We start from the raw sequence: 21,644 nt of genomic DNA on the forward strand, positions 1-21,644 counted from the left end.
TCCTCCCTCCTCCCTCCTCCCTCCTCCTCCACTCAGGTGGGTGACCTTGGCAGGGAAACAGCTCATTGTTTTAATAGATACTGTTGTTGTCTGCTGACCTCTGGTCTGAGGAGGAGGAGGAGGAGAAAGGTAAGGGAACCAGGCAGGAGCAGCGCCGTGACTTCATGTGGTTCAAATCTGTCAGATCTGAAAACGACGCCAGCCTCCGACAGATTTCTGTTTCAAACTACGACCAGAGTCTGAAACTCAAACCTTTGTTTTCTGATGTTTGTTGAGTGAAATTAAAAACTGGCAGCTATTCAGTGACTGGACGAAGACCTCCAACTCCTGAACGTGTTTTCTTCTTCTTTTGCTTTCTGATGCAGTCACCGCTCTTCTTCTCCTGTTGTTTAAAGAGGTTTGTAAACAGCTGTAACACACTGAGACCAGCGTCTGAGGGGAACACCGTACAACAACCAGGAAGGATGAAAATGATACAGATAATATTCATAAAAACATTAGATTATTGTCAAAGTAATGGACATTAAATGATTTGAAATTCCTAAAAATCCTGTTATCAATAAAATCCAACCATCTTTCCACATTAAAATAACATTAGAAGATGATTCAATAACTTTAAAACACTGCAAAAAACTGAAATCTTATCAAGTGTTTTTGTCTTATTTTCAGTAAAAATGTCTTTTAGACTCAATCTGAGCCACATTCACCTGAGCAGTCAGAAAAATGTCTGATTTCAAGTTATTTAAAGACTAAATCAGGTCTGAATCACTGTGACAGTTAAAAAAAAAAGTTTGCTAATGGAAGAAGAGAAATTTGCTGGAAAATTAGCTTGAAACTACGATGTCTTTATACAAGAAACTTTTCAGACCTCATTTTAGTCTTTAAATCACCTGAAACAAGACATTTTTCTGACTGCTCAGGTGAATGTGTCTCAGATTGAGTCTAAAAACACATTTCTACTGAAAATCAGACAAAAACACTTTATCAGGTTTCAGTTTTTCACAGTGAACAGAGCCGTGTCTGCGGCTACGCTCGTGTTTCCTCTGAGTCCAGAGAAAGTTTGGTTAGCGCAGCTAGCTCCTGGTGTTAGCATCAGGTTAAACAGAGGCTCAGGCTCCGAAATGAAGAGCTCCTGGTCCCCATGAGACCCAACAACACCAACAGCACTCCCACCCCAGCCCCCACCCTTCATCCACCCTGTCATCCACCCTGTCAACCACCCTTCATCCACCCTGTCAACCACCCTTCATCCACCCTGTCATCCAGCAAACAATAGCAGGCGGAGGCTCCACGAGCCCAGCGAGGAAACCAGCAGCCAGGGAGAGATTAGGTCGACAAGGTCAGGCTGAACCCAGACCAGAGAAAAGTGAACCAAACCACCTGCTGAGGGCCAGCCAGGCCGCCAACCAGCTCATCAACCAGCTCACCAAGTAGCTCATCAACCAGCTCATCAACCAGCTCATCAACCAGCTCATCAACCAGCTCGCCAACCAGCTCGCCAACCAGCTCGCCAACCAGCTCGTCAAGTAGCTCGCTAACCAGCTCGCCAACCAGCTCACCAACCAGCTCGCCAGCTCACCGAGATAAGAAGAAGAAATGGGGTCAGCTATTCTGGGTGAGAAGCTGGGGTCATCTCTGTGGAAGTCCTTATTTTAGGATCTCTGAGCAACAGGGGGACTCCAGGCCGAGCAGGAGGTGAACAGGAGGAGGAGGAGGAGGAGGAGGATCCTGCGTTAACTACTCTCAGAGGAGAAGTGAACTAACCTTCATCTGCTCTGACTGTCAGGGTGTGTCAGAGTTTATCAGCTGACACCAGACGATGAATTTCTGATGCTTTGTTTTAGTGAACCTGTGATGTGGAGGTTTGCAGCAGCAGCCGTCTCAGATCTTTGTTGGAGTTTCTCTGAATCTAAAGCTGTTAGCTCGCTGAGCATGTTTTGATTTCTAAAGCTAAAGATCTTAATGACGGCGACACGTCACCGTGCAGACTCAGAGAAAACACCGTTTGTTTTGACGTTAGTTGCACTCTGCTAGCTTGATTCTCTGTGTAGCTTTAGCCTCCATGCTGAAGTGAGGCATGATGGGAGTCCAAACTGTCTCTGCTGTTTTCTGAATCCCTGGCTGTAAACCACAGGAAATGTCCTTACGACTGAGCTGATCTGTTATCAGATCATCATCTGATCTCTGACACCGTTATGAAAGGTCAGACGGGGATCCATCTTTTTTGGTGGCTAAGATTTTCTTTCTTTGAATCTCAGACGTTTGAAACGATACGGTACCAATCCCCGGGACCTGACAATCAGTATCAGTACTCATCGGTACCAACTTTTGGTACTCTTCTCCTTTTCTGTGGCAAAAAAATATCAGTTTGTTTAATGAAAAAAAGCAAATTCTTTCCAATTCAACATTTATTTTTTATTATGTAACCTTGTAACGCTGTGTTCATGTCCAGCATGGAAAATCTCCTACTCTTCCTCTCCCTTACTGTCACAAGGATGTGTTTAGGTACCTAAACATGGTACCTGTTGATTTTTTGTCAGCCAGTACTCTGTACATTTGGCAGAAATCAGTCGGTACCTATAAAAGTTCCTGATTCAGTACCATCCCTAGGTACTGATAAACGATGGCGTCTGTAGTTTCCTCTTCTCTCTGCTCTGCTCCAGGAGGATGAATGAAGTCGTTTACATCAAAGCTTTTCATCCACGGTCGTAACAGATACAACAACAATAGTGAGATTAATACAGCTTTATTAAAATTAGGGATGGGTACTGAATCAGGTACTTTTATATGTACTGACTGAATCTGTCGAAGTACCGGGTACTGATTCATAAAAAATCAAAAGGTACCATCTTTAGGTCCCTAAATGCATCTTTGTGACTGTGAGGGAATGAAGGAGAAGGTAATTTTCCTACTGGACATGAACACAGCATGTCAGGTTATATATTGAAGAATAAATATGTTAAATTAAAAAGAATTTACATTTTATTATTAATCAAATAGATATTTTTTTACCACATAAACACATAAAAGTACAGAGAATTGGTACCGTTGAGTACAGATACTGGTTGCCAGGTACCGGGAATTGGTACCGTAGTGTTTCAAATGTGAAAGGTGCCATCCCTATTTAAAACACATGTTGATGTGGTTTAGTAAAGGTGTGAAAAAATATTGATACGGCAATTGATTGTGATACTTTGACCTGTGATAAAATATTGATACTCCAACTCTTAGTATGGATATTTTTGTTAAAATAAAAATTCGTATTTTAGGTGAGTTAGAAGAACAGTTTATCCTCTGCACCTCCACTGCTGTAGATGGCGCTGAAGAGCTACTCCGCTGTACGTTGCCCATAAACTGTAATGAATATAATCTCAAATTGTATTCAAAATATTTTCTTCCTAATCTTGTTGATGTGGATTTGATGATCAATGTTTTCTCTGTTCTTGGGTCAGTGAGTTTAAAACCAACTGAAGTTTATTTTTCACAGTGTAGTAAACTGATCAGATAATAATCAGAGTCATGTTTTGTGTAGTATTTAATTTTTTATGAGTAATATTTGTTACACCAAGTGACATTTATCAGTTTCACCAACTGACCACGACTTTGAACCAATCATTTCTGTGCAGCGTTAGTTTAATGTCACAGAAGTTGAAACACTGAATCTAACTTTATTATTGGTATTTCAAACACAGTGAAATAGAAAAGTTGTTTTAAATCAAAAAGTTAACTTAATATCGCAATAAATCACAGTAATACATTATTTTATCGTGAGTATTTTTGCCAACACTCAGCCCTTCACCGTTCAGGCTGTAAGGCGTTTTGTCGGCTGGACTTTGAGCAGTTTCTGGATTGAAAGGTGTGACCCTCTGTAAAGACGCTCTGTCACTGTGTAGATTTCCCTCCTCAGTGTTTGTGGACGTGACCCACAGACTGAGCAGCATCAGGAAACACTCAGACAGGTGGATGTGTCTGTACCAGCTGCAGCCTCCCTTTAAGAGGAGGAGTGGTTATAAGGAGGCGTTTTCTCCTCCTCTGACTCTGCTCCTGAAAATCAGGCCACGGCTCCAAAGTGAGTGAATTGGTGAGCTCCTCTCCTCTTGGCTCGGCCTCTCCTCACGGTCCCCGGGGCCTCCTGTCTTTTTATATCCCTCTTCCTGTAGCGGTAGCTGGGAGCTGCAGCCTCCTGACTAACGTGAGGCGTCCTTTCATCAGCGGGGCGTGTGTCTCCTCAGGTAGAGCCGAGCGTCTCTGTGAACCGTCTTTGAAGAGGCTCGGCGTGCTCGGAGCTGTCAGGGTTTAAGGAGGAGGAGGAAATCTCCTCTGAAGGCGCCTGTCACACCGTGGAGATGCTCCGTTTGATTGCTGCTTGAATTTACGCTCTTTGGAAACATTAAATCTGAAAGTAGTGAAATCAACGGCGAGCGTGAGCGCGGTGCTGTCTTTAAACGCTGAGGATGTGATTCACAGCTGGTTCCCTCTCAGCGCTGCGTGAACTTTCACAGACGGCTCCTCGTGTTTATGTCTCCGTCGTTCTCGTCTCTTCCTGGTGTTGGAGGTTACGTTGGGTCATTAAACCACGCGTAATGTGAAGTGTCAAAATGTGGGCTGTGGCTGAGCTGTGGCTGATGTGGAGGAGATGACGGGTGTGTAAAGGTTGAGTTTCTGAAGCTTTGAGGTGAAACGCTTTAATCAGAAAGTGACTCAAAGATCCACGTGAACAGGAGGAGCCACCTGGAGGTTTGGTGGTTAACTCTGACTCCAGCCTCGTTTAAGAGACGAGTCTGATATTTTTCTGCATCAGTCTGATCATTGTTCTTTAAAGGAGCAGTGTGCAGATCAACAGGATCCTGAAGATGGCGTTATTTATTCTGACCGTCATGTTGATAGCGTTGATGCTGGAGGACGTGTCTCAGAGCTGGAGGAACCACAGACAGGAAGCTCCATGAAGCCTCGTCCTCCTCTGAGAGCTCCTGATCTGTTTGACAGAGCTCACCTTCACCAACCAGATCCTCCTCTGACTGTCAGAGAGGACAGAAAACTCTCAGAGAAACAACAACGTTCATTAGACTGAACCACAAACAATAAACAATGGGGTTCACAACCAATAAACGTTGCTATGGAAACGTTCTCCAACAGTACGTCTCACCTTTACCTGTGGAGCAGAAACAGCCAACGATGCTCAATACTAGAGACAGACTGATATGTTTTATTAAGGGATACCGATTATCAGTAGTCATGGAAGCCTATATCTGATATTTGGGCCGATATTCATTTGCAGTAAGTGTAAGTAAGTGAAAATATTGGCGTCAAAATTTGGGATAATAAGAACTATAACACTTAACTTAGTTGAAAGCCTTCAAGCATATGCTCCCAGGCTCAGCAGCTGTCTGATAAAGTTCAATGAAAACGTAAAAAAATAAAAAGCTTCTTAAGTTTTCTACAGGAAGTCAAGTTTTCCAGAAAACGTCTCTGGGTGTCACCAATCAGATGATGCTGTGGGCGGGACGGTGCGAGAGACTGAGTAGAGATTGCAAAATAACACAGTCTGAAATTCAGTTTATTATCAGTACCTGGGTTAAAAATAGAACAAAAAAAGCAGATGCCGATATGCTTCAAAATGCTAAATATCAACACCAATAACCGGTCTATCCCGACTCGAAGCCAGTTCTTTCAGCAAAACAACAAAAACATACTATCCACTCTTCTTCTTTTTCAACAACAACAACCTCCGTCTTCTTCTTCTACTCCTGACTTCCAGGTAGATTTAAGGACAGGCAATCAGGCTTTTTGCTCTTTCTGTCCCCCTAAATCTGCCGTAGACAAACATGGCCGATGTTTATCAACAGGAGCCGCAGTGATGTGAATAAAAAGCTTTTTTCTGACTTTATGAAAAGAAAAGTAAAGTTTTATGGAGATCATTCCTCACTGATTTTAAGATACTTCACAAACATTAATAAACATTATTTCTAGTTTCAATCTTTCTGCTCGGCTATATCTATTGCTTATTTATTGTTTTTATGAGTAGTGGTGTAAATATCAATCTAATTTATTGATATATTGATGTTGTGATCAGTATTGATCCATACTTGATGAGATTGATACTTAAGTTTCACTTTCTTTTCTCCACATCGCACATGTGCTCATAGCTAGCTAGCTAGACAGATGGATGAAACTTTGTCTTTTCTGCTGTAAAAACAGAAATGTGTCTTTGACACGGCTCTTGGTACGAATTAAAACACACAAACGCAATAAATGTCATTTTAACATTTGGAAGTGTTTTGATTTTCATCTTCTGTCCTTTTGTTTATGTGTGAGAGGAAGTGTGTGTGTGTGGTGTGGCTCTTTGTAGTACCACAGTAGTTTTTCATCGGTTCACTCCCCCTGTGTAGCGTGTGTGTTTCTGTGTGTGTAACGTGTGTGTGTTTTTGTGTAACGTGTATGTTTCTGTGTGTGTTTTTGTGTAACGTGTATGTTTCTGTGTGTGTAGCAGCTCACACTGAGCAGGGTTGCCTGGAAACGGAGCGCTGTGTCCCAGCCGGTGGTCTTTTCTGGATGTCAGGTGTTGCTGTGTGTGTGTGTGATCAGTGAGAGCGCCGCAGAAAGCCGAGCGTGGCGTTGGTGGAGGAGGAATTAGGTCAGTGTGCAGTGTTTGGAAACAGGCTGATGGGATTTGATGACTTTAAAGTCGATCCAGTCGCTTTCTGCGTCTCTGCCTGCAGCTGATTTCAGCGTCTCAGGAAGTCGAGTGTTTGTGTCGTCTTCTGGATTTCACCCTAAAACCACGATGCTCTGAAAACCACGACGCTCTGAAAACCACGATGCTCTGAAAACCACGATGCTCTGAAAACCACGATGCTCTGAAAACCACGACGCTCTGACAGTCTGCAGAGCTGAGGGCTGGCTTTGTGAACGTGTAAGGCAGTGACGTTTGGATGGCATCAAACTCATCTCCTAGATCAAACCTGGTGGTACAGGGTACCAGTCCCTGGAGTGTGTGTGTGTGTGTGTGTGTGTGTGTGTGAGGCAGAGGAAAGGGGTCTGTGCTGACAGAGGCACCAACCAGACCCGGAGGAGAGGTGTAATCTCCACCACCCTCTGACCTCTGACCCTGCAGGTTTGGTCCTCGGTGTCAGAGGATTATATGATCCAGTCAGGAACGCTGGACTCAGCCGGCCCACAGCTTCAGCTCAGACTGACTTTTAGGAAGAACGGCGTCACAGTGTGTCAGGACGAATCACAGTTTCTCCTCAGACTCAGGAGCTCTCTGTTTGACGTTTTCATCAGGATGAAGGATCCAAACACATCGGGTAAAAATCATCAGAGACAGGAGGTTCCTGTAACTTCCTGTAGCAGCTGTAACTTCCTGTAACTTCCTGTAGCATCTGTAACTTCCTGTAACTTCCTGTAGCATCTGTAACTTACCGTTATTTCCTGTAGCAGCTGTAACTTCCTGTAGCATCTGTAACTTCCTGTAACTTCCTGTAGCAGCTGTAACTTCCTGTAGCAGCTGTAACTTCCTGTAACTTCCTGTAGCAGCTGTAACTTCCTGTAACGTCCTGTAGCATCTGTAACTTCCTGTAACTTCCTGTAATGTCTAGTAGCAGCTGTAACTTCCTGTAGCATCTGTAACTTCCTGTAACTTCCTGTAGCATCTGTAACTTCCTGTAACTTCCTGTAGCATCTGTAACTTCCTGTAACGTCCTGTAGCAGCTGTAACTTCCTGTAACTTCCTGTAGCATCTGTAACTTCCTGTAACTTCCTGTAGCATCTGTAACTTACCGTTATTTCCTGTAGCAGCTGTAACTTCCTGTAGCAGCTGTAACTTACCGTTATTTCCTGTAGCAGCTGTAACTTCCTGTAACGTCTAGTAGCAGCTGTAACTTACCGTTATTTCCTGAAGCAGCTGTAACTTCCTGTAGCAGCTGTAACTTACCGTTATTTCCTGTAGCAGCTGTAACTTCCTGTAACTTCCTGTAGCAGCTGTAACTTCCTGTAGCAGCTGTAACTTCCTGTAACTTCCTGTAGCAGCTGTAACTTCCTGTAACGTCCTGTAGCATCTGTAACTTCCTGTAACTTCCTGTAATGTCTAGTAGCAGCTGTAACTTCCTGTAGCATCTGTAACTTCCTGTAACTTCCTGTAGCATCTGTAACTTCCTGTAACTTCCTGTAGCATCTGTAACTTCCTGTAACGTCCTGTAGCAGCTGTAACTTCCTGTAACTTCCTGTAGCATCTGTAACTTCCTGTAACTTCCTGTAGCATCTGTAACTTACCGTTATTTCCTGTAGCAGCTGTAACTTCCTGTAACTTCCTGTAGCATCTGTAACTTCCTGTAACTTCCTGTAGCAGCTGTAACTTCCTGTAACGTCTAGTAGCAGCTGTAACTTACCGTTATTTCCTGTAGCAGCTGTAACTTCCTGTAACTTCCTGTAGCAGCTGTAACTTCCTGTAGCAGCTGTAACTTACCGTTATTTCCTGTAGCAGCTCTAACTTCCTGTAACTTCCTGTAGCAGCTGTAACTTACTGTAACTTCCTGTTACTTCCTGTAGCAGCTGTAACTTCCTGTTACTTCCTGTAGCAGCTGTAACTTCCTGTAGCAGCTTTCACTTCCTGTAACTTCCTGTAGCAGCTTTCACTTCCTGTAACTTCCTGTAGCAGCTGTAACTTCCTGTAGCAGCTGTAACTTACCGTTATTTCCTGTAGCAGCTCTAACTTCCTGTAACTTCCTGTAGCAGCTGTAACTTACTGTAACTTCCTGTTACTTCCTGTAGCAGCTGTAACTTCCTGTTACTTCCTGTAGCAGCTGTAACTTCCTGTAGCAGCTTTCACTTCCTGTAACTTCCTGTAGCAGCTTTCACTTCCTGTAACTTCCTGTAGCAGCTTTCACTTCCTGTAACTTCCTGTAGCAGCTTTCACTTCCTGTAACTTCCTGTATCAGCTTTTACTTCCTGTAGCAGCTGTAACTTCCTGTAACTTCCTGTGACTTCCTGTAGCAGCTGTCACTTCCTGTAGCAGCTGTAACTTCCTGTAGCAGCTGTAACTTCCTGTAGCAGCTGTTACTTCCTGTAGCAGTTGTCACTTACTCGAACACTAAACCACGGCGTTAAAGGAGGCAGTCTGATCTGTTTCTGTGTCTCTACAAATCAAAGAGAGTTCCTCCAACAGGCGCGCTCAGTGAGCAGCGTGTTCCTCCGCCCACTGGTCCCCACAGGTGTGAGCTGGATTTATTCACATATGTTGTTTTTCTGGTGAATTGTTCATTTTTTCAGTCCTCTGGCTTCAGATTAAAGATTTCTTTCAGAGCGCTTTAAAAACCACTGTGGGGACTTTGTACAGTCTCACTTTATATTTTTGCCTGTTTATAATCTGAGATGTAAAACGAGATTATCAGAAACGAATCAGTTATCTCCAAACGCTGTTTCTCACAATCTGTGGTCAGGTTGGATTTCTCTGAAACAACACAAATCATTTACGGCACAGAGACCAAAAGTTTCTTTGACGGCTCTACACCAGCTGGTAGGGAGGCACTGATCCAGGTCCTGGTATTAGGTATTAGTCCGGTCCAGGCCTTTAAAGCCTGGTTGGGTACCAGGAAGAGAGGATTAATCTGGACTTTAGGCTAAGGCTAAACTAAGATTTAGTCTGCAGGGTGTAAAAGCTTTGATTTGACCAAACAGCTGTTTAGCATTTAAAAACTTTATAGTTTGAATAAATGTGATTTTCAGTAAACCGAGGTGTTTTTTTTCTAAAAATCAAAACATTACTGGTCTGATCCAACAGCAGGGCACCCAGTTTATTATCTAACACTGATATTGGATCAGAATGGGTAACAGTATCTGAACCAGAAAAGTTGGATCAGTGTTTCTCTACCAGCTGGCAAACTTAAGCATAGGCACAAGATCTGTCATTTGTCCTGGAGAAAAAGGATTTTTAGTATTTATTTTGTAGAAATGTTGGAGCTGGAGATAAAGTCTAAAACTCAAGCTAAAGGCCAACACACAAGCTAAGGGCTAAAATGGGAGCCAAAGTCTAAAAAATTGGGCTAAAAAAAAGAGCTGAAGGCTAAAATATGACCTAAAGGCTAAAATGGGAGATAAAGTCTTAAACTTAAGCTAAAGGCTAAAAAAGGAAATAAAGGCTAAAAAATTGGGCTAAAGGCCTAAAAACAGTGGGCTAAAGGCTACAATAGGAGCTAAAGGCTAAAAAATGTGCTAAAGGCTCAAATAGGAGCTAAAGGCTAAACACAAGCTAAAGCCTAAAACATAAGCCAAATGCTAAAACCCAGGAGCTAAACACAATATAAAGGCTAAAACAAGAGCTAAAGGCTAAAAAAATGGGCTAAAGGCTAAAATACAAGCTAAAGGCTAAAACCCAGGGGCTTAAGGTAAAACACAAGCTTAAGGCTAAAACATGAGCCAAAGGTTAAAATAGGAGCTAAAGGCTAAAGCACAAGCTTCAGGCTAAAACATGAGCTAAAGGCTAAAACATGAGCTAAAGGCTAAAACACAAGCTAAAGGCTAACACTAACAGAGAGTCTGCTCAGCCTCAGGACACTAAACTACAAACTGAGTTTTTAAAAGTTTAACTGTTGTCACGTTTCGAACAGATAAGTTCATCACCTCATCACTTTGCATCCTGGGAAATGTTGTCTTTAAGAAAGAAAATTAGAGTAGAAGGCAGAACAAACTCACAGCTCTGTAAGAGTCACATCCCCATGAAAGTGGGGGATAGTGCTCATGGGAAACTGAGTCTTTATCTTAGAAAAACCCTACAGAGCACAGAAAAAGTCCTTCAGGTGATTTTTCATCCTTTAGTTTCCTCGTGTCTGGACCTGAGCAGATTGTGAGAACAGTGGATCCTGTTCAGTCCAGTTCAGGCCCATGAACTGCTGACTTCAGTGTGTTTACGCTGAAAGATTCAAGGTGAGCTTCACAGCTTCACAGCAGCCACTTGAGAAAAGCCCGGACAGGTGTCTCAGTGAGACACTGCAGAGTAATCCTTTCATAATCCTCACCAAGCTCAGCGCTCAGTTTCTTAATCCCAACTCTAATAAACAAGTTACAGCTGAAGTTAATGTGTCCGGTAAGACGAGCGGCGTGCGTCTGTCTGCCCGCGGTCAGTGATGGTCAGTGATGGTCAGTGATGGTCAGTGATGGTCAGATGGTCCAGGCTCAGTCTCCCCCCGTCACAGCACCAGACTGAGGCTTCTGTGGATCCTGTCCGTCCGTCTCACGCTGCTCTTCCCGCTCTGGCTTTCTCTCACGGAGCTGGCATGGGGTTTGAGTTAGAGAGCGCTCGCGTGACATTGAAGCATTGTGGTTTCAGGGAGGGGGGCTCAGAGCCTGTTTGTAAAGTCTGGTACGGAGGGAAAAATCCTGGGATTTGGCGTGGAGCAGAGCTCTGTGTGATGGGACAAGCTGTGTATCTCAGTGGTTTTTCAGAAAACCTGGACGGGACTTGAGGCTCTTCCCTGAGTGGGTTTCCACTCTGAGACTGGGATGACTGGTGGTGCTAGCTCTGCTAGCTTTAGCTCTACTCTACAAACCAGTTTACCATCATTAACCTACAGTTTCTGTAACCCAGTGATCAGACATATCACTTCCAGTGTTTTCTCACCTGGAGACCAGTTTAGGGACACACCCATCCTACTGTTCTGGTCCTGGTATTGATATTGATACCTGGGCTTTGGGTGTTGACTAACACTGATCTGATACCAGTGTTGAATAATAACCTGAAGTTAATATTTATTTAAACTATAAAATATGTTTACCAGAAGAACAAAGATTCAGAATGAACAGATAATCCATTTAATGGTAAACTTTTATACTGTCACTGTCACTGTTCATATACAAAGCAAAGATCAACTCATTACCAGAAAACATCCAAAAATTATTTAGTGGGAGGGATGGGGGTTATATATATTTTTTTGTTTTTTTTTCTCTGTTTTGTTGTTGTTGCTGATTGTTTGCTGTTGTTTATGGTGTTACACACTGCTTTTTTGAATGAGAAATGACAATTAATATATACTGTAAAAGGATTTCTATTAATTATATTATATGAAACTCTACTATATTCTTCAATATCATATACATATATATATATATATATGTACACACACACACATTAAATGAACAGAAACTTGATTACTATCTATAAAGTAGAGGGGGTAATAAGATTAATTGTCACTCACTCTTTTTTGGATATATGATTTATTTAATCATTTGATATGTTTTATTGCTTATTTTTCTTGTGTTTGGCTTCTGTAGAGTATTTTTGTTTGTTTATTATTATCATTATTATTGCTATATGTTTAGTACTATTATTGTCATTATTTTTTCTGAAATACTACTACTACTACTTTATCCTATCGACTGGTGATGCAGCTAAAAACACAGAAAGAGCAACAGAGGAAACATTTTTAATCAAGGAGCTGAGAGCAACAGTTAAAGAAAAGGTGCAAAGAGTTGGTTTAATGCAGCGTCACTATGGATCAGCCCCTTCCCACCAATACTGATACAGCTTTTGAGGGGCACTGATACCTGGTACTAGGATCGGTACCGGTGCATCCCTGGCCCAATCAGGTAGCTGGAGGGGATGAGTCGCTTGATGATAACAGGTCGAATGGTTCATGTGACTATCATCAAGTTTTGCCAATGGATCAAACTTCTTTAATAACATGAGAAAGCACAGGTGACAGCTGTCGACAGGAAAATCTGTGGTTCTGTGATCGTTCTGTGAGGAACTCCTGTACGAAGATCATAGACAGATCTACTGAGCCTTAAACTCCAGGTGTTGGTGTTGAAGTTTCTGTTAATAGCTGCAAAACTGGGTCCTTCAGATCCTCCCTTTGGGTTACTACTTAGTTAGGCTGTTGAGGAAAGACATTAAGTAGTTTTAACTCTGGGACATAGTAAAAGGCATATTTGACTGTTAGATAACATCTCATTGGTTTTGGTTCACACAGCAAAGAACAGTGTGTGTGTATGAGCTGTGGTTTCCCACTCAGCGTGAAACATTTGACCTGGTTTAAAGCTGAAACACACCCTTTAATAATACTTTCACATATCTTTGATTCAGATTGAACAGTGTTATCAGACATGGTGGGTTTCTCTGGTGATTTCTCTACAGACAGAGCTGACTAACCTCTGGGTCTATCAGGGAAGCTCTGTCCTCCAGCAGTCGGCCTAAAGGAGGCGCTGTGACAATAGGAGGCGCTGTGACTGAGGAGAGGAGCTTCTTTTTCCTCCGTCGTTAGCTCAGCCTGAGCTGGTCTCAGATATTTCTCTGCGGTATCAGCACAGACTCTCTTTGGAGGAGCTCTGAATGGAGCTGTTTGCACCTCTCTCCACGCTGTCTCTCTGATGGAGGCCGTGTGGTGGTGTGGTCTCGTCTGCGGCTCTCTGTGTCTCCATGAGGCCTGGGAACAGTGTGTGGTGACAGCTGGGTGATTACCTGTCCTGTCTCATTCAGTCAGCGGCCTGCAGCCTGGTCCCGTCATGCATCAGCGGCTGACACGCAGTGATTAGGACGTTGTTAGCCCGCCGCTCTGCACACAGTCATTTGCTCTTCCTCTGAGCGCGGGCAGAAACAGGCTATCCATGCTCATTTCTGTAAACCCAGAAATATGACGCTGTGGGATGACAGGTCTGAGCTAATATTACATTTCATCAGAGACTAATGTTTGGTTTTCAGAGCGCTCAGTTCATCAGAGAGGAGTCTCGTTTCTCATGCAGTCTCTGCAGAGTCGCACAGAAAAAACGAGTTTTGATCAAACTCATCAATTTTCATTCCTCTCAAACAACAACATTTATTAAAAATCCATAGGAAGAGTTGTTCACCTGCTTCAGGTGTGACCACAACAAAGATGGAGTCAGATGGTGAAGCTAATGTTTCAGTTTGTTTCCGTCCTCCATCTTTCAGGCTGAGCAGAGGGTTTCTGCCTGAAGCTGCCGTGGTGTCAGCGCTAACACGCTGTCTTTAGTTTATTAACTCTTTGTGTTGGTGGATTATCTCTGTGGTGTAACAGTGATCCTTAGTAAGAAGAGACAGAATGAGGGGGGCTCTTACCATAAAATTCATGTTCCTCACAGACATGTGTCTGTTTGAAGGAGGTAAACAGACTTTACAAGTTTTATTGGTACTACAAAGACATCATCTACCAAACACACCTTTCCTGTCTCTTTCTGTTGAGTTAACATCATTTGCCTTTCAATAAAAAGGGTTGTTATTGAACTATTTCAACAGTTTTGATTTCTATGTTTTTGACTCACTTCTTTTTGTTTTCGGTGCCTACTTTAGGAGATTAAATGTCTTGAGTTTTGTGGTTGTTCTGTGAGACGGTGAAATGCTTCCACGTCCCCCGTCAGGTAACTCCTTCTGCCCAATGATGGCAGCATTAAATCAGTGATGTCAGGTAGGGCTGAACCATTTTGGAAAATAATCTAATCGCGATTTATTTGGACCAATATTGCGATTGCGATTTAGCATAGAATTTTTTTTTATTTATTTGTTTATTTTTATTTTTTATTTGCATTTATTTATTTTATTGATTTATTTATTTATAATTTTATTTATTTATTTATTTGTTTATTTTTATTTTTTATTTCTATTTATTTATTTATTTATTTTTATTTATTTTATTTTATTGATTCATTTATTTATGATTTTTAATTATTTGTTTATTTTTATTTTTTATTTCTATCTATTTATTTATTTATTTTTATCTATTTATTTTATTTTATTGATTCATTTATTTATAATTTTTATTTATTTATTTATTTATTTATAGTGAGCGTAGGAATAGGTACTTTTCACATCACAATATAAACAGTAACTACTTTTTTTTTTCTGTGTGTTTATATGGTAATAAATATACATTTGTGTCATAATAAAAATCTCAAAGTCTTTCAATTTAACATATTTATTTGTCAATGTATAAACTTGCTATGCTGCGTTCATGTCCAGTGTGGAAAATCTCCTACTCTCCCTCACAGTCACAGGGATGCGTTCAGGAACCTAAACATGGAACCGTTTGATTTTACATGAATTGGATTATTAATTGTGTCTTTCCTGTTATCTTCTGTTGGAGTTCCCTCATCCCCCTGGTCAGTTTATATTCTCTGGGTCTTGGTCAGTGGGTCAGGTTTAGGATGTTAATGCAGGTATGAGCAGTGATGAACAGCTCAGATCTTTCCCATCATCCTCTGCTGTGAGTATTCAGTCAGTAAACATTTTAGGGGCTGTACAGCCTTATAATCCCAAGTGTCAATTGTTATTGTCTTCTGGGGCTAATTGGAGCCGGCGCTGGCAGCGTATTCCCGAGCAGCGAGCGCTTTATTCCAGTTAATGAGTGTGTGCTGTTGGCTGCTGCGCGGCGTTCCTCCTGCAGCTCAGCGCTAATGATGTGCAGCGCTTTAAAGTCGACTGCCGTGAATGAGGAGCACTAAGCCTGGTGTCACTGTGGCCCTCCAATCACCATCAGTCTTCTTCCCTCGGCCTCTTTCTACGCCTACACACTTCTCCAGCACCAGCTCTCTATGGCTCATTCCTCCTCACTCCTCCCTCCTCACCTCCTCCCTCCTCACCTCCTCCCCTCCTGCTCTGCTCCTATCCGTGTAGGCCGCCGTCTCTCCGCCGCTGTCACAGTGTATCAGAACAGGTGGAATCAATTACTGACCCCGGCCGCCGCTCCCACACCACCAGCAGCGCTTTAATTGAGGGAATTAATGAGCGATCAGGCCGTGAGATGATTGGGTGTCACGGATCCTGCTCTGGAGGAAGCTGGGGGAGGATGTTTGACCAGCCCTGCAGAACTAACTCTGTCCTTCCTCGAAGGCCGTCACACCTCCCTCCTGCAGCTCCTCTCTGCTAATCACCTCCAAGGTGGAGGAAAGACGCACTTTATGATGGCGTTACGTGCTGCATCACTTCCTTCCTGATGAGGAGACGTATGAAAGTCCAGCGGGGCGACTTCCTGTGCTCAGCACTTTGTTTACGACCTGTAGAGCTGAAACGATTCCTCGAATAATTCGAGGTACTCGATTACAAAAAATGATCGAGGAATTTTCTCCGCCTCGAGGAATCGTTTAATTTTAGAAAAAGTCAAAGAGTGGTGTTTCAAATAGAGCTGAGGCCATATTTAGAGAGCTTTCAGACACCTCTTTGTCAAAACAGCGACTAGCAACAAATCTAGCTTCTTTTCTGGAGTTTGGAGACTGACATGAAAGCATGAATTGATCTGCATCAGCTGCTTGTATCTCATATCTCAACAGATCACACAGAACTTTGATTTTTTTACCCAAAGTCACTTGATTTTACACTTGCTTGAAACAAATTTTCATCTGAAAAATAACTGCTCTTTAACTCAACAAAAATGTGTTTTATCCGATTACTCGATTACTCGATTAATCGATGGAATGTTCAGTAGAATACTCGAATACTAAAATATCCGATAGCTCCAGCCCTAACGACTTGTGATCCTGAGCTGGATCCTCCACCTGCCCTCTCCGTGTTTCTCATGTGTTTCTCTTTCTTTCCTCTGCAGATGGAGTCTCCTGTCTCCACGCCAGCCCCTCCCCCTCTCCACCTCCTGTCGGCGGTGGGAAACAGTGAGATTTCCTCGCCGTGTGAGCAGATAATGGTGCGCACGCGCTCGGTGGCGGTGAACACGTCGGATGTGGCTCTGGCTACGGAGCCTGAGTGTTTGGGACCCTGCGAGCCCGGCACCAGCGTCAACCTGGAAGGCATCGTGTGGCAGGAAACTGAAGACGGTAAGTCGGCTGTGTTGATTGGTCGCTTTGACTGTGTCTCATTAGCGCCCCCTGTTAGCGGTTGGAAATCCATCACTTGGAGGTTCTGCTGAGCGATGGGTTGACTCTGCTCTGACTCTAAAAACCACAGTTTGGTGTTTTTAAAGACTTGTTGACAGAAGCTGTTAGCCACGGAGGCTCCTGTTAGCTCCTGGGTTGGATATTTTAGCTAGCTCAGAGTCAGGAAGTAACCTCAGCACAAACTCTAACGTTGGTGTTCATTTACACGGTGTTTGGAAAATGTTCGGCTCTTCACTTTGTCGTGAGAAAACCACGACTGGGCGCTGAGGAAGAGACAGAAAGATCTGATTTAAAGGGAGTGAATCCCTCCAGCTGTTTCCTCAACAAAGGTCTGACCACCGTCCGCTCCGAGTTACTCACTCATTATCTACAATCAGACGACTCAACCTCCAAAACAGAGACGACAAACTCTTCCTTTAAGGTTTGAAGTAACTCTGCTTTGATTTCAGCTGTTTTCATCCTCCTGTTTCTGAAGCTCTTTCTCTTTGAAACATGGATCACAAAGCTTTTATGCTGCTATCAGATCACACAGAGGAACAAAACATGAGATGATCAGCTGATAACATTTAGCTGCCAGGGTGTGATCAGCTGTAGGACTTGGAAAGACGTCGTTCTCATCGTACGCTGCAACACACACCTTCAGGAAGATACAAACAAACAAATATGATGAATACAAATAAAATCATCAGGTGTAGTTGATACAGAGTGCATTATGACTGTGATCAGTTTTAGTCTCTGAGAATCTGAGCTCGAACACTTTGTGACCAACCTGTTTTCACTTCTTTGTTGTGTTAGCTTAGCTCTTTGGTTGAAACTATTTCTGTTTAAAGTCCCTGGGGGAGTTTGAAAGTGATCTAGAAAAAGTTTCCCTTCTAGATATCTGCCTGATCGTACTCCACACATGACATGATATTATCAGCAACAATATAGATTATTCCTAAATGCTACTTCTGTGTCCTGGTTGGGTTGAGCCATACCGGATTGTCTAGGTCTCCATGGCAACACCACGCCAGCTGATAAAGTTTATCAGAGTAGAGAGATCTGAGTTTTTCTCTGCTTAAACCGATTTCTGTGATTAATTTTGTAGTGATGGTGGACACTGGAGCCTAACTGTCAGACAGAGAAAGGACAGAAGAGCAGAAGAAAGAGAAACAGGAGAGAGATAGAGCACAAGCTAAAAGCTAAAAGCTAAAACATGAGTTTAAGGCTAACAAAGGGGTTAAAGGCAACTACATGAGCTAAAACAGGAGCTAAAGACAAAAACAGGAGCTTAAGACAAAAACACAGGCTAAAGGCTAAACATGACCTAAAAGGTTAAAACATATGCTAAAGGCTAAAAAAGTAGCTAAAGGCTAAAACAGTATCCTAAGGCTAAAAAGGAGATAAAGTCCAAAACAGTTTCTAAAGGCCAAAACATGAGCTAAAGGCTATAACAGGAGCTAAAGGCTAAAACATGAGCTTAAGGCTAAAACAGGGGCTAAAGGCTTTCTCATAAGCTAAATGCTAAAACATGAGCTAAAGGCTAAACCCAGGTTAATGTGTTTGTGCTAATGTTGGCTCCAACCCACAGTCAGCAGTTATTCTGCAGTGGTCTGTTCAAACTTGAGAGTCTATCAATAAAATGAAGAGCCAGGTTACGTTAGCTCTGCTTGGTGAGGTTGGAGTTGGTAGATGAGCTCTGGTAGGACAGAACCAGGATTCACTAACGCTACACGTTACAGACACGTCTCAGAGCACCGGGCTGTGAGGAGAGAGAGATATAGCAGCTGCTAAGCTACGCTACAAACTGACAGTTAGCTTGTTGTCAGGTTAGCCTACAGATACGTCAGAGCACCAGGCTGCTAGTAGTGCTGGTGTATGGTACAAACTTACATTAGCTTGATGTCATGTTTCAAACAACAGCGCCACCTAACTGTTGATAAATACCTTACAATGTGGCGTTGTATCCAGTAAAAATTGACTTGAACAAAGTAAATTTCTTCCAAAACAAACACACACCTGGTTAATAATCACATCTTTACAACAGTGTGTGTTAGACTCCGGGCCAGAAGGTGGCGCTGCAGTCTCATTAAAACCAAACCTCCTCACAGCAGCTTTAAAATGAGATAAACTGGCTCTCATGAACTTTTTAAAGTAGAGTTAGGGTTAATAGGACATGTCGTCAGCGCAGAGGACTACCCTGTATCCTAACGAGCTCAGGACCACATCGTTTGTCTTAATCTGATAGATAGATAGATAGATAGATAGATAGATAGATAGATAGATAGATAGATAGATAGATAGATAGAATTTATTGTCATTGTGACATGTAAAATGCACAACGAAATTTAAAAAGTGCCATACAGTTGGTGCAACATTAAAACTACAACATAAAAAACACAGCACAACAGTAAAACAACAATGATGAATATAAAACAACAATACAAAAATCATTTCATTTGCCATTGCACAGTCCCATAATTGTAAAAGTGCTGTTAATGCTTGTTTTTTGCAGCGTTAAGGGTGGTTATTGCTGTTGGATAGAAACTGTTTTTTAATCTGTTTGTTCTTGTTTTGATTGTCCTGTACCGTCTGCCTGATGGCAGCAGTTCAAACATGGAGTGGCCTGGGTGAAAAGTGTCCTTTAAGATTTTCTGGGCTCTATTAAAACAGAGAACACTGTGCAGTTCGTCTAGTGAGGGGAGGAGGCAGCCCACGATTTTCTGGGCTGTGTCAATCACCCTCTGAAGCACAGTTCTCTGGGCGACTGTGCAGCTTGTGAACCACACACACAAACAGTATGTCAGTACTGGCTCAATGCAGCACCTGTAGAAGGACACAAGCAGTTTCTGTCTGGTGTTGTTCTTCCTGAGAACCCTCAAGAAGTGAAGTCTCTGCTGCGCCTTTTTGAGCACCTCTGTGCTGTTCACGTTCCATGTCAACCCCTCCTCAATGTGGACCCCCAGGAAACGGAAGTGTGACACCCGCTCCACTCTGTCCCCGTTGATGATTAGTGGTTGAATGACAGTTTTCTTCCTCCTGTAGTCGACCACTAGCTCCTTGGTCTTGGATGTATTGAGGAGCAGGTTGTTCTGACTGCACCACGCTGCTAGATGTTCCACTTCCTCCCTGTAGGCCGTCTCATCCCCCCCGGAGATGAGTCCCACCACCGTGGTGTCATCTGCAAACTTCACATAGATGTTGCTGTGGTGTGCAGGGGTGCAGTCATATGTATAGAGGGCGTAGAGCAGGGGACTCAGCACGCATCCCTGGGGGGAGCCAGTGTTGATGCTGATGGCCGTAGATGTGTGATGGCCCACTCTCACCCTCTGTGAGCGACCAGTCAGGAAGCTGTTAATCCATGTGCAGGTGGTGTGTGGAATGCCCAGGTTCAGCAGTTTGTGGAACAGTTTATGGGGTAGGATGGTGTTGAAGGCAGAGCTATAGTCAACAAAGAGCATGCGCACATAGCTTCCCTGCTGCTCCAGGTGGGAAAGTGCAGCATGTAGGGCTATAGCCACGGCGTCCTCTGTTGATCTATTAGCCCTGTATGCAAACTGGTGGGGATCCAAGTTTTTTGGCAGGCGTGATGAGATATGACCCCGGACCAGCTTTTCAAAGCATTTCATCACCACCGGGGTGAGAGCGACTGGCCGGTAGTCATTGAGGCTTGAGATGTGAGGTTTCTTGGGCAGGGGGACGATGGTGGTGGCCTTTAGGCAGGGTGGGACGGCTGACTGGGCCAGGGACTGGTTGAAAATCCTTGTGAAGATTCCAGCCAGCTGGGCGGCGCATTCCTTCAGCACACGTCCAGAGACGCCATCAGGTCCCGCTGCCTTCCTTGGGTTCACTGCCCGCAGTGTGCGTCTCACCTCATGCTCTGTGAGAGAGAAGCTGCCGTGGACCGTGGGATGTGGTGCAGTCGCCTCAGGTGGGTCCACCTCAAAACGGGCAAAGAAAATGTTGAGTTCCTCTGCCAGCGAGGCATCACCCTCAGCAACTCCCAAGTTGGCCCTGTAGTTGGTAAGTTGTTGAACTCCTTGCCACACCTGCCTGCTGTTGTGCGACTCCAGATGTTGCTCAATCCTCCTGCTGTATGTGGTCTTGGCCTCCCGGATGCCTCTCCTGAGGTCAGCCCGCGCCGCGCTGTAGAGGGCCTGATCCCCAGACTTGAAAGCAGAGTTTCTCTCTTTTAGCAGACGCCGGACCTCACCTGTCATCCAGGGCTTCTGGTTTGGGTGGACACGGAACTGTTTGTCAACAGTCAGAGTGTCTGTGCAGTATTTAATGTAGCACAGTACGCTGTCTGTGAACACCTCGATGTCTTGATGTACAAAAACATCCCAGTTGGTCCTTTGGAAGCAGTCCTGCAGCTGCTGAGAGGCTCCCTCAGGCCAAGTTCTGACAGTTTTAATAGTTGTGGGAGCAGTTTTCTGGGGGGGGGCATATGCAGGAATCAATAGCAGGGACATGTGGTCAGACTGGGCCAGGTGGGGTGATTGTTTAGCCCTGTAACCCAGCCTAATGTTAGAGTAGACCTTGTCCAGTGTGTTATCTCCTCTTGTGGCACACTTAACGTGTTGGTGAAATTTGGGGAGCACTGTCTTAAGATCCACGTGATTAAAGTCCCCAGCTATGATGTGTACAGCATCAGGATATCTGCTCTGTTTGTTGCTGATACTGCTGTGCAGTTGGCTGTTAGCAGCTTTAGCATCTGCGTCGGGCGGTATGTAAACAGCCGTTACCATGACAACAGTAAACTCTCGGGGTAGGTAGTGCGGTCTGCATTTAACAGTCACAAACTCCAGATTCGGGGAGCAGTGGCTTTCCACAGTCAC

At 43.6% G+C, this 21,644-nt stretch overlaps 1 protein-coding gene across 2 annotated transcripts in view; it reads left to right on the top strand.

Moving 5' to 3' along the window:
* The window catches only part of znf609b (zinc finger protein 609b), a 130,682-nt gene that overhangs the window by 69,024 nt on the left and 40,014 nt on the right, over positions 1 to 21,644 (top strand). For both annotated transcript variants that reach the window (XM_074665772.1, XM_074665771.1), the window contains exon 3: positions 16,542 to 16,767. In XM_074665772.1, the coding sequence (XP_074521873.1) occupies positions 16,542 to 16,767 (226 nt within the window). The remainder of the gene's footprint in view (positions 1 to 16,541; positions 16,768 to 21,644) is intronic.

This window comes from Halichoeres trimaculatus, unplaced genomic scaffold (assembly GCF_033239565.1).
Source record: "Halichoeres trimaculatus isolate MK-OKI-2021-1 unplaced genomic scaffold, fHalTri1.1 fHalTri1_scaffold_3, whole genome shotgun sequence".
In the NCBI taxonomy this organism is placed as follows: domain Eukaryota; kingdom Metazoa; phylum Chordata; class Actinopteri; order Labriformes; family Labridae; genus Halichoeres; species Halichoeres trimaculatus.